At 37.9% G+C, this 14,341-nt stretch overlaps 1 protein-coding gene across 3 annotated transcripts in view; it reads right to left on the reverse strand.

The window, feature by feature from the left end:
- Positions 1-11,331, reverse strand: part of pex5la (peroxisomal biogenesis factor 5-like a) — a gene marked incomplete at its 3' end in the record, with an annotated part of 87,447 nt that extends 76,116 nt beyond the window's left edge. For all 3 annotated transcript variants that reach the window (XM_084425611.1, XM_084425612.1, XM_084425610.1), the window contains exon 1: positions 10,932-11,331. In XM_084425611.1, coding sequence (XP_084281737.1) covers positions 10,932-10,952 — 21 coding nt within the window. In that variant the 5' untranslated portion in view covers positions 10,953-11,331. The remainder of the gene's footprint in view (positions 1-10,931) is intronic.
- Positions 11,332-14,341: the final 3,010 nt, after the last annotated feature.

The raw sequence follows: 14,341 nt of genomic DNA on the forward strand, positions 1-14,341 counted from the left end.
GTTGCTGTGAGACTTCAGTGTAAGCCTGTTGATCACGTGAATGAAGATCTTATTATTGCAACGCAGTTTCCGCACTCTCACTAATGATTTCGACAATGCAAACATGATGTACGTACAGTAAGAGCTTCGTTGTGCAGTGTAACAGCGTCATTGATTTCATAACAAGTTTTGGCAAGTGTCCAGATAAACTCACGCTGTGTGATTGACAGCTTGGGCGACTGGAAAGGGATTGTTCTTTGATCGCTATCTGTATATTAATCACAGTTTAAGTAAGATTATTTTCATCCTACTAAGAGAAACGACGTGAAGTTGATCGTTTAGTCACTGGCTTGATTTACTGATGCATAAACAGTATTGAACGAATTTGAGAGAAAGATTATCTGTCTGAACTTGAACAATTACACATCAGACATTCACATAACCCACTGGTTCTTCAGAGGCTCGGATGAAGGAACTCAAAAAATACCTTTGTGTTCATTTGTACATCCAAACACTGAGCAACTGCCATGCTTCGCTTGTTTGCAAGCCATGATGTCTCTCGAAGAAAAATGATTCGGACGATGATTCGGCTGTGCAGTTCCGCCTGGCCTTGAACATGGGCTGGCATATGCACATTTTTGGAGGCGTACATATTAATGATCCCGACTGTTGCGTCACAGTCGGTGTTATGTGGAGATTCGCCTATATTTCAGGGGTGTTTTTCAAAAACGAGATTTAAATAAGAAGGAGAAAACAATGGTGTTTGAGACTCACTGTATGTCATGTCCATCTACTGAACTCTTGTTATTTAACTATGCAAGTTAATGCAATAATTCTATTCAAATTCTAGGGCACCTTTAATTAATAGTGCATGTATTGTATACAAAAAAAATTACAATAAAAGGCTTTAGATGTGCATTATAATAGAAAAATGTATATGATTGATAGGGGCCATAAGAAATCCAGTGGATAGGCTATATATATCAACCCCCCAGCTAAATATGATGGGAGGAATACGAGTTTTTGCGGGTAGATTTATAGTGGTGTGTACTTGTGATAATTCGTTGGGAGTGTGTGCTTCAGGAAGAAGTGAGTTTGGCTGGGAAAACCAGCTGTTTCAGCAGAAGGAATTCCATAGAGAAAGTTCTTACACTACACAGCCGCTACCTGAGAAAGCCATCTGTGTTTCGACGAGTCAAGCCCCATGACAATAGAGCCAGACTGTGTGGTTAGGGGTCAGTCTAGCACACACAGACAAACACAGTCACACATACACATTGTATCCCTGAACACCTGGTGGAAATGTGCATGTATAGGCCAACGTCTCGTGTCAGTGTTTGTAATACAACCGTATTCCCTAGCTCTCGCTCGCTCTCATATATGTGTGCGGTTTAAGTTTGTCCGTAATCTGCTTGTCAAAGATTACTACTGATTGGTGCAAACAGAGCTAGCTGAATGTGCTTGTTGGACCTCAAGTATTTGAGGACCGTGAGTGATTTAAGAGGTTAAGCTCATCAGAGGTGACCAAAAGATGGGCTGTTTTATCAGACCAAAATAGAAGCATGTACTCTGTTTGCAGAGTTAAACAGTCCCGTCAACAGTCCTCCTTACCCTTCCTATGAAAACTCACAGTTTATGTATTTTGGGATTTATTTATTGTTAACCCAACGTATGCTTAATTCTATCAGATTAAGGCAATTCAGAATGGGTCTAGTCCATGAAGAAACGCAAGCAGAATGAATTTAAAAATGCAAACTATTCATAAAACATTTGGATGAATGATTTTCTGAATAATTTACACCAATTCTTCATGGTTGTATTTTACACTGCGCACCGCACCAATAGCAATAACAGTGTAATGTTAGTGTGTTGCTGCTAAGATAACGGCATAATACTCATAATAGCACACAAATACTAAAAATAATTAACTTTTAATTACGCTGAAATATTTGTATTGATACTTTTTTAGTATTTAATTAAATGTACAAAGAACATACATGTATACATGTATTTACCCTACCATTCAAAAGTCAGTAAGATATTTTTAAAAAGAAAAATGGAATAAATTGATAAAAATTGAGAGTAAAGACTTTTATTATTATATCATTTAGAATAATATTACAAAAGATGTCTATTACAAATCAATGCTGTTCAGCATAGAATAATTTCTGAAATAATCACGTGACATTGAAGACCTCAACTTTGCCACCACATGAATAAATAATTGTTTAAATATATTAAATTAGAAAACTGGATTTAAATTATAATAATATTTCACAATATTACTTATTTTATATTATATGAAAATTACAGTTTTACTGTATTTTTGATCAAATAAATGCAGCCTTGGTGAGCAACAGACTGTTTCAAAAACAAATCTTACCAACCCTAGACTTTTGAACAGTAGTGTAAAATCATAATTTCTGAGCTTGTCATAATGCATCATCGGATTGACTTCTCCATCAAGGATATGTGCGATTCTGCCTCAGAATTTGGCCAAAACAAAATATCTAAGCCAAATAAGTAAGATGCCTTCTTTTTGGAACAGCTTTTGTGTCAAAGGGGCACCTATGATGCCTAAAATGCTCCATCCGTAGGCCTTTCACTGGCTTTTCGGAGGAGAGCTTATGTTTCAACGCTTCAGCCCAGTGTGGTGTGCCATGTAACAAATGTTGTTTTCCTATCTTGCAATCTAGTCAATCTACTCCTACACAGTCTCCTATGCCTTTCTCTGTCTTTCCTGTTTGCATTACACTCCTGTCAAGCATGGTCATCTAAAGGATAGATAGCATGATGTCCTTTGACATTTTATACTGTATGCAGCATGATCTCTTCTGTTTCTGGGTAGGGAATTCATCATGCCAGCACCACTTGACCTCAGCACATGTGAGCTTGTGTGGAACAGATGGGACCAGGCAAGGGTTTAGGTCACAGCTGTGCTGGAGGCACTGCCCCCTGCTGAAGTAGTCTCTTAAAAAGAGTCTCTTTAAAAAGCCCTCTACTGAGGTAAACCCCAAACTGCCTCCCAGTGTTGTTGTTGCTTTCTGTACTTTGCCCCCTGTAATGGCAGTGCAACAATGTTTTGGTTGGCATATTAGGATTAATATGCATATCTTTAGAGGTCTAATTCCTGATTTTCAGCTCTATTTATCAGGAAGTGCCATGAAGTGCCAGCTTACAGCGCATATAATAAAATACTGTGTCCAAAGAGCTGTCTCATGCATTTCAGGATGCCAAAAGTCAGAATTAGCCTTTCTGACAAATTTTTGGACCCTAATTTTACTTCAGTCTTGGGGGAACATTTGATATAAATATGCATCAGAGTGTATTTAAGCACACTAAAATGTGTTAAAGGGATAGTTCACCCCAAAATAAAAATTGTGTCATAATTTACTCACCCTCAAATTGTTCCAAACCTGTATGAGGTTTTTTTCTTACGTTGAACACAAAAGAAGATATTTTGAAGAATGTTGGTAACCAGACCTTTGATGGTAGCAATTGACTTCCATAATATTTTTTTCCTACAATGGAAGCCAGTGGTTACCAACATTCTTTAAAATATCTTCTTTTGTGTTCAACAGCAGACAGAAAATCATACAGGGTTTGAACAACAAATCTTCACTTTAGGGTGACCTATCCCTTTAAATGGAGCTGAAAGTATTATATTATTTATAGCAAAATGCAGCTCTTTTCCATATAATGAAAGTCAATGATGACCATGGAGGATTCTTAAGGCAACATTTTTGCCAATATCTCTTCATGCAAAGCTATGGTTTCAGAAGACTTGAAATATAACACATAAGTCAGATGGACTATATTTTACAATTCTTTTATGGTGCTATTTTTATCCTTTATGTAGCTGGACAGCCATTGGTCCCCATCCAATTCCCCTGTATGAAAAAGACAAGAGAGCAGCTGAACATCTGCTGAACATCTCCTTTTGTGTCCCAAGGAAGAATGAAAGTCAAACAGGGTTGGAAAGACAAGAGGGTTAGTGAGTGTGATAATGTTTCAGAATTTTTGGGTGATCTATCTCTTTAATGTCTTCTGTTATTTAAAAATATGTCGTTTAAATGGCGTTATGTTCTAGCTGACAACATACTGTAAAGGCTTGATTAATGTATCTGGAATTTAGTCAGGTTTTTGATTCAATTACAGCTAAAGACGGCCTGCTGTGTGATGGAAAAAAATTCAGATCTTTACCAAACATCAAACATCAAAAAGAAGAAATCTGACTGCATCCACACCCTCAGTTGCTGGTCTCACTTGATGCAATTAAGCTCACCTTCTTCTACAGCAATTATCTTGATTGTTTATATCAAGATTCTCTCAGATTCGGTTGCTTCCACCAAATGTTACGTAATACAGTTTTGAGACAATTTTGTGTCGCACAAAGCTTTAAACATTAATGTGAAAAATCAGAGCAGTCTCTGTTTGTTTTTCCCTCTGATCTCTGTGGACTAGTTTCTATAATGGTTTGGTTCAGCTAATTAGTAATGGGAGAAAGAGAGAGAGAGAGAGCGAGAGTATGTAAAAGAGTGAATAGATTAAGGAGGAAATATGAATCTTTATAGTAGGCTATCTTTGTTCATCACCTCATTTTGTATAAGAGGTCCATAATTGTTTTAGAAAGTGCAGTGACTGCGATTTGAAAATCCCAGCTAACACCAAGAACAAAAAGATAGTTTACACTAGCTGCCATTTTTTAAGAGCTTTAACTACATAATGTAATTGTAGTATTGTACATTCCAAAATGAAATACAACTGAAGTGGGTGGTTGGGAGTCATGTTCACCCAGTTATAATGGCTGCTGCACCCCTGCTAGCACTGGTGCCACTTTAAAGAGATTAGATGAGAGTCCATATTTGTCTCTCCAAATTTTCCAGCGCCGAAGCGCATCCTGCCTTCCCTGATGCCTAGCCTCATATGACGCCTAAAGCTGATGAGTCCACCATGGACCCTGATGAATGGCTGCACTTAGAGATGAATGAGGCACCACATAGGGACAGAGGTAACTGCCCTACTTCTTGCAATGAGTTTGAATTTAAAGCTCAAAGGAATTGTTCCTAACCAACCTTCTCATTTTACTATAGTTCCATATCCCAAGCTCATGCTGAGATTCTTGTGAATTATGGGATAGGACGTGCAAAATTCCTATTCCCTCAATGGAAACCTTGGTTGGTTCCTGTTCATTAATTACATCCCTGCATACCATCATATTTAAATTCATGAACATTAAAAAAAACAAAAAAACACTGTAATTTTATGCTTTCTTTGAATCCTCAAAAAGAAAACATAGCCAACACACACAATATTGCACTCTGGGATCATGCTTTTCCAATATTTGTAAAGCTGAGTACATCAAAAGAAGCTTCTTGATGAAAGTCTTTCACTGGCCTTGCAACTTTCCCTCCACCCATAAAATTTTAAAATTTCTAATTTATTATATATTAATTACCCTCTTATTTATGCATTACATAACTGCGTTTGCTAACAACTCTCATGTAAGACCCTCATCATTTATTTACTGCCCTTACAGAAGTGACAGAGTCAGACCAGCCATCATTCTCTAAAATGAGCTAAAGATTCCACAAATACTGCTCACATAATTCTCCAGGGGTAAAGCGAACGCTATCACTTATTCCACTTGCTCCGGTCTGTTTCTCCTGACTCTTTTCCTGCTGATTGTTTTCCACGCCGGCCTTGAGTTTTGTCCTCTCAGATAAGTGTCCATGAGAGATGTGACACACTCAGCCTAATCAGCTTTAACAGGTAAAGGACAAAATAGTCCCTTGTCTTTTTTGTTGCTTCTGGTATTTAGCTTGAAGAGTTGAGCCAGAGATGCAAAACTCAAATAGTAGAAGCGGTGATGTAAAAATACCCCCTGTCAAGAAGCACACCTTGAGTAAGACAGATGGCCTACTGATTTTATTTGAAAGGCTGCCACATGCCCACTCTATTACACTGTCCTTCTTCCAGACTTTATCAACATGATTTCAGTATTATTGTGACGGATACTGAGCGACATGCATTCTCAACAGCTAGACAAACTGATTGTGTAATCGCTGAAAATACCACATTAAATCATTATGGTAGTCATAACACACAAGGTGTCACACGACCTCTTTTTGGCATTACATTTATGCATTTGACAGATGCTGTTGTCCAAAGAGACTTACACTCAGTACACAAGCTATACATTTTTTATCAGTATTCATGTTCACTGGAAACTGAACCCATGACCTTGGTATTTTATGGACCATGCTGTACCAGTTGAGCTATGTAAACATGTTCATGTCTCCAGCTGGCCTGACACTCTACTTTAGTCAAATTAATTTAATACCATTAAATGCTGTATTTTTTTTACTGAAAAATAATCAAAAGTTAACTTTTGACCAAAAACCTTTCTCTTACAGGAATAGTTTACCTAAAAATGAAAATTCTGTTATGATTTACTCACTCATGATCTTCCAAACTGTGCTTTTCTTTCTTCTGTGGAACATAAAAGGAGATATTTTGGAGCTTGAACGTTTTGGACTTTTATATTATGGACAAAAAGTTAGCGTGAAATTAACAATTCGACTGCTATACTGCAACTCATCTAAAGCCACATTATTTATGATGAACAGAGAAATATCTAAATCAAAGCAAAACATTGATCAACGCACACATACACAAATTACATAAAATATGGTGACATAAACAGCTGAAAAAATCTTCTAAATATATTCTTTTTGTTATGTAGAAGAAAGAAAGCATTCAAGTTTTGGACCAACATGAGGGTGAGTAAATGACATATTATTCATTTTGGGGTGAACAGATTTCAGCTCTTCTCAAATGTCTTTAGAGGTTTAGACTTCTGTGAAATCAGAGCATGGCAGTCACTAATGGATCTCTAACGTGTTTGATTGGTTGTAGACTCTACTAAAAATGATAGTTCACCCCAAAATGAAAATTCTGTCATCATTTACTCAACCTCATGTTGTTCCAAACTTGAATGACTTTCTTTCTTATGCAGAACACAACATATGAAATTTTAAAAGAATTTTAACAGATGTTTCTCAAAATATTGTCTTTTATGTTCCACAGATGAAAGATCGTCATATGGTTTGGAACAACATGAGGGTGAGTAAATGCTGACAGAATTTCCATTTTCGGGTGAACTATCCCTTTAAGTCTGCAAGTGAACACTTTAGAGGTCCATTAGGGATTGCACCTGCCGTCTTTTAATTTTGTAGAATTCTAAACCTCTGAGAGACATTTGAAAAGAGCTGGAATCTGCATAAATTGATGGTTGGCCACAAAACACAATACATTTCCCTTCACATTTTTTACAGTTTGCAGAGTGCTGTTATGTATCTTTGCTGTTTCCAGCAGGGCGCTATTACAATTTGCTTGTAATTTGATCACGTGTATAGCAACATGGCTTGTAACACCATTTATCTAACTGCCATTAGCCCACAAAGGATTAATCTATGCTTATTACATTACTATTAAGAGGATAGACTCTCTAAAACTATCTGTCTTTTTTTCTCTCAGACTTTTCTATAGGGAAAGGCCCTGAAAGGTCATATTAAGACCCTCACACATAAATCAATAGCTGTCACAATCGTAGGGTCTCTGAGAGCCCCATTGGCCTCAGTGTGCTGCAATCTGGGCCAACATATTTCACACTCACAGGTGTCACACAAGCACGTCTCAATCTCTATTTCTGAGCCCAGCTCAAAAGGCGAGATCCCAAGATGAACTACCGTTCACCTTCTATCCAAAAACACTATCACTGTCAAAACCAGAGGTGAAACATGAAAAAGCCAACCTCATGCCTGTCAGTATCAGAGCAGCGGTAGGAAAACACCTGACAGGGTTGTATCTGCACACCTGTGGGAAATCAGGGAGACTCCATTCACAAGGCAAAGCCACACCAAGGCATTACACAACACAACAGCTCTATGAGGTACCCATTAGGCAGGCATTTAGAAAATGGGAGGATAACATTGCATTTATTTGATTTTATACATTTAAAAACAGACCGGAAGAGCGCAGTAAATGCTATACCGAGGCTCTGTTGAGGGTAATGGCCAATTATTAGCCAGCAGAACAACTGACTCTAAGTATTTTACCCTGCTGCACCTGTAAGACATGTCATGTGACTGAGTTTTAGAAAAACAATGCTGATATTCAGAACAAAAGCATAAATTAATGTGCGGTAGGCTACTGCTTTTATACAATTATACATACAATTCATATACCATTTCAACAGTTATATAAACAAGCTAAGACAGAGTAACTTACATTGTACACACAATTTGGCAAGTTATATTGTCTAATGTGGCTCACTAGCAAAATAATGCAGCCAAAGCTGGATCTAGACTATTAGCCTGGAATGCCGCAAACACAGAAAGTGATGCATGGGAACCATAAAGAACCATAATTTGTATAATCAATAATTAATATGGGTCATTTCATGGTGGTATGGTTGTGAAATAAATAAATAGATTTATAGAAAAAGTGAATACTGAACTGTGACACCAAAAATTCTTTATTGGATTATATAAAAGGTTTCATCCCTTTCGGGAATCGAACACACAGGATAAGAATTTATGAAAAGGAGATGAAAAGGAAGCATGTTTGGTTTTAGAAAACAAGAATTACTTCATAAAAATGACAAGTAGAGCCTGAACTGAGCAAAGAGGTATAGAGACACTCCATTAATTCCTGAATATGCAAAAGATGCCTTGACTAATTAAAGTAATAAGAAGATAAAAAGGCACAGGAGCTTTTGCCAGCGTTCCTTAAGGTGCTTTATCTTGGGCGGAGAGTGTGGCGCATTCTAGCCAAAGCAAGACAGACAAATCACGTACACGAAAGCTGCACTTTTGGACTATTTGTGATGCTCATGTTTGATAGTGAATGCAACACTGAATTGCAAATTAATCTCAAACAGCCGTATGGCTGTAAAGGGCAGGAATCACCCAAGCAACTGGAGTTATTTATAGTAATTATAACACGTGTTGTTACATCTAAGGTGTGAGCTGATATTTGGTTTAAATAGGTCAAATAGCTCTTAAAATAAAACTACTTAGCTATTTATCTGCATGTACTATCAATTTACTGATTGTCACAGGATAAATATATGAACAAAGCCACTGTTTTTACGAAGGAAATATCATGATCAGCTGAGCTGTCATGCTGTGCAAGTATTAAAAAACATTATATATATTATTATCAAATCCTGTTGTGTTGTTGAAGATGAAATGACAGAACTTACACTCAAAGAAATTTGGTCTATGAAAATGATCAGTGGGATATACTGATTTCCAATGCCCCCTAGTGTGGTAAGAGGCTGGTGTTTAATACAGCAAAAGCTGTATGTTCACAAACACTCCACGATGTAAAACTTTAATATCCAAGTTTCACTTTAAATTAACTTTAATAAAACCAGCAACGCATGATCATCTGTTAATGACTGATAAGGTAGCTTTGAACAACTCTATGTGACATCCTTGCAAACTTGAGTATCAACGAATTATTGGTTAGAAAATGTACCATTTGATTTGAACTCTTCATGGCAGTGCTATACTCATACATAATGTGCAAATGCAAACTGTTTGGCTCTTATACTCTGAGATGGCTTTAAAGGAGAATGAGCCATCACTGTCAAGATAAGTGTGTCTGTTTAGGGAAGGAGGAGCTGCAAAGAGCCCAGTGAAGGACAGATAAAACATCTGCTTTGCACAGAGAGAACATTTCCTCTTAAATTACCTCCCTACCTGACAGAGAAAATGTGATATCTTTCTCTCCCCAACTCCCCAAAGCCTGAAATAAAAGCCTCTAACATGATGAGAACAGTTATGAATAGGACCATATGAGACTCTTATCAAGTGTCCGATTACCGTTACCTGAAAACAAATCTATTTTCTGTCTCCTGGAACATTAATAACACAACTGAACAATTATTCTCGTATAATATTGCATATAGCACATAGTTTTAAATTAGATATGAAGCTTTTCAAATGAGTTGGTGTCGAAATGCTGGACAAACTTATGATTACAAATTATTGTAAATATAATACAAATAAAGCCAATCACTAGTGATATGAAGGTAACCGAAGACACATAGCAGACCATAGAGACAAAGGGTATCAAAAAGCTACTCTGGTTTCCTAAGATGCTGTAATAGAAGTCATAAAATATTCAGCTGGTAAATTACTTGGAAATTGTGAGACTTGGTAAACAAAGCGTTGCCTGCTTTAATTTAGCAGTTACATAATTAACAGATCTTCATCAAAAGTAATGTTGCTGTAAGCATTGATGTTCAAAACACCCTGGTGGGTCTCATTTTGCACATATGATTTATGGATTGCTCCTTCAAGTTCAACTGTGTAGGCCTATTTATGATACAACAAAATATTGGGTAAATCTCTATTGGTGATACTACAACAAAGTGTGCAACTGCGTCGAAAAAAATCTTTAAAGTGCACAGCAAGAGAGAAGATGAATGTTTATGCCAGCGTTTTGTAACTGGAAACTTGCTTTCCTTTCTTTTCTGCAAAGAGACTATTTTACTTTTTAAATAGTCCAACTGGCACCTGCGTCATGTACACTAATAGCACTGGCTTAACATGCATTGGTTTTCTTAATCGATCATACATAAATTGGGTAAAATTTCTCTTTAAAAGTATAAATAACTTACCATGTCTGAGACTACAGTATCTGCCATTAATATATCTTAAATAATGAACACAATAGACATCAACAGCAAGCAAGACTCTTTACAGGAGGACAAAATCCAACTTGACTCATAAAACTTTGACATGATTTTAATGCACTGATCACTGGATAACATGCTTCCAGTGCAATCCGGTGATTTCAGTGTAACTAAAACAATACAAATAACAGCCATCATAAATATAAAGACAATTATTTTACGTCTTATGTGAACAGAATCTTACCTGCAAATGCCCCTGGTACATATTTAGTGGAGAATAAAAATGGTCCCGGGCTATGGATCACAGCTAGATGAGCACAAGAAATATGATGACACTTCTAATGTTCATGCGTGCGAGTGTGTTCTGAAAGTACTGAAAGAACTGCTCTTTAAATTGAGTCCAATTAGGGAAGCCGACACACTGGAGCTGTCTCGTGAACCAAGTGCTGAATTTACGCGCACGCGATAGCTTTCGTCACCGATGCACTTTATAAGGTGAGGAGGCTTCCAAGCTTCACGCGCGCCGGCGAGTCTCTTCACCAACTTGCTGAGGCGCGCGATGGATGCGCTGATCGCTCGAGAATCCTGCCTACGTCATAATCAAAGACCCGGTGTGGCTCTCAGCGTTTTATCTTAGTTGGTCTGATTCTTCAGCAGTTCCTCCCTCCTTTATCAGACCCCCCACCCCCTCCTCCTCTCTCTCTCTCTCTCTCTCGGTCTACTGTTCGTCTCCTCCTCTCCACCAACGGATTTAGGCGGAGCCGGTTCCGTCATTCACAGAAGCGCAGATGCTCAGTCCAGGTGTTCTCATCGTTTTAATGTTCAGCTGTAGCGACTAACTTACTAAATCAAGTGAATAGCTATCCCGGTCCTCTTCGTGTGATGTTCCTCGCATCTTCTGAGCAAGGAGGCGCCACTTGCATTTGTTTTGCTTTTGTTACATAATAGTCAGTTGTCAGAGGTGCGATAAGGTGAAGAAATGTAGCAGAAAACATGCTTAGTAACAACATGCAAAATAAATGCTTACTTGCTTGTGTTTTTTTAAGTTGCTAAAAGGTTTTGTTGACTTGCATCACTAAAGGGGAAAAGTTTGGCTAAACAATATGGACAAATTAATATTTAATTTGCATTAATTGCTTCTTTTTAACAAATTATATTACATTAAGTTAATGTAGCTAATGTTGATATTATATTAAGTTAGCCTAAATCTAAATACTGATTGCTTAGCCTAATTGCAAATGCTAGGCTATATAAACATATTTTGACATATACATTTGTGTATGTAGGCTATAGTACACATATACAGTACACACACACACACACACACACACACACACACACACAGTGTCACATGATCCATTTGGAGACACTTTTACAAGTGTCACAGAAATCATTTTACACTTTTGATCAATGAAATGCTTCCGTGCTAAATAAAAGTATTAATTCTCTCTCTCTCTCCCTCTCATACACACACACACACACACACACGTTGGGTTTTCATGTTTTATGGGGGCAGAGACATAATGATTTTATACTGTATACAAACTGTATATTCTATCCCCTAACTAAATCTACCCATCACAGAAAACTTTCTACATTGTTAAATTTTCAAAAAATATCACTTATTTTTTTACTGATTTATAAGCTGTTTCCTCACACACACACACACACACACACACACACACACACACAGTAAAGGCACATTATGTAAGTTTCGCTTCTGGTTGCTAATTCAAATCAAAGGCGTAGCTTGATGACGCCGTGAATAAGCCACAGCCGATGGAAAGCAATCCGAGAGGAAAACATATTCATGGATGAGCTAATGTATTAAAGTTTTATTAATGTTACTGTGGTATGAAGCAGGACGGGCCGAGAGCCTGGTACATTTGTCGTTGTTTTTATTACGCTTATTTGCCGCAGTCGGCCTCTGCCACTCCTTTCGTTTAGTTGTTTATGTTTATTTTACAATTGAAGTTACTAGTGATGTAGTACTTGAGTCCGGTCTTGGACTCGAGTCCGGTCTCAAGACCGATTTCTGCTTTCTCGGACTCGACTCGGACTTGTTCCTTCAAAGACTCGGTCTTGACTCGGATTCGACCCTTCAAAAGACTCGGTCTTGACTCGGACTCGGCATAGGCGGTCTCGTCCCCATCACCAGTCCACTAGAATACATACCACTAGAAATTTTTTATTTGCTCTGCATGTCCTAACTATGATTAAAAAAGTCAGGGTGGGCTTAACATGTTGATGACAGAGCAGCACTGTTGAAGCAGTTTAGAAAAATAGGCAGAAGATGATGCATGTGGTAGGGATTTTTTTAATGATAGTAAAAGCATAGTCCATATTAAGACGTTAAGACTGTTCCTCTAAACAATTTCCAATCTAGCTTAGTCTGTAGGCCTAACTGTTGATTATTAACTGGGGTGATATTAAATCATGAATATGAAAACTGACATGTTTTTATGGTCTTGGTCTCGACTCCTAAAGACTCGGTGTCTTGACTCGGACTCGGCATAGGCGGTCTCGTCCCCATCACTAGAAGTTACATTTAAAGTTTGCCTTCTTCCCTGATCTTGAACATTGTTACGTTTGATCATTTAAATTCACATTATTTTGTTTAATTCGAATGAAACAGCCACACGTGCTGAATTACTACTCATACAGGTCACTTTATATGACATATTAATATTGTGGGGTAACCCAGCACTGTTTTACTTGGTCAAAACAATCATACTAAAAATACATTCGAGTATGTTGAAAGTTATGTTATAATGTTACTCTGTGCGTTTGCTCAGTGGCTGGTATGAGACACTTGTTGACATTGCAGTGAGCTAGATATTAATAAAAGCTGGATGACTTGTGTTGATATACAGTGCATCCGGAAAGTATTGACAGCGCTTCACTTTTTTTCACATTTTGTTATGTTACAGCCTAATTTCAAAATTGATTAAATTCATTCTTTTCCTCAAAATTCTACAAGCAATTACCCCATAATGACAACATGAAAGAAGTTTGTTTGAAATCTTTGAAAATTTATTAAAAATAAAAAACGATGTATTCACAGCCTTTGCCATGACGCTCAAAATTGAGCTTAGGTGCATCCTGTTTCCACTGATCATCCTTGAGATGTTTCTACAACTTGATTGGAGTCCACCTGTGGTAAATTCAGTTGATTGGACATGATTCGGAAAGGCACACACTTGTCTATATAAGGTCCCACAGTTAACAGTGCATGTCAGAGCACAAACCAAGCCATGAAGTCCAAGGAATTGTCTGTAGACCTCAGAGACAGGATTGTATCGAGGCACAGATCTGGGGAAGGGTACAGAAAAATGTCTGCAGCATTGAAGGTCCCAATGAACACAGTGGCCTCCATCATCCGTAAATGGAAGTAGTTTGGAACCACCAGGACTCTTCCTATAGCTGGCCGCCCGGCCAAACTGAGCGATCGGGGGAGAAGGGCCTTAGTCGGGGAGGTTACCAAGAACCCGATGGTCACTCTGACAGAGCTCCAGCGTTTCTCTGTGGAGAGAGGAGAACCTTCCAGAAGAACAACCATCTCTGCAGCACTCCACCAATCAGGCCTGTATGGTAGAGTGGCCAGACGGAAGCCACTCCTCAGTAAAAGGCAAAATTCTCTGGTCTGATGAAACA

This window comes from Rutilus rutilus (genome assembly GCF_951802725.1).
Source record: "Rutilus rutilus genome assembly, chromosome: 12".
Lineage (NCBI taxonomy): Eukaryota > Metazoa > Chordata > Actinopteri > Cypriniformes > Leuciscidae > Rutilus > Rutilus rutilus.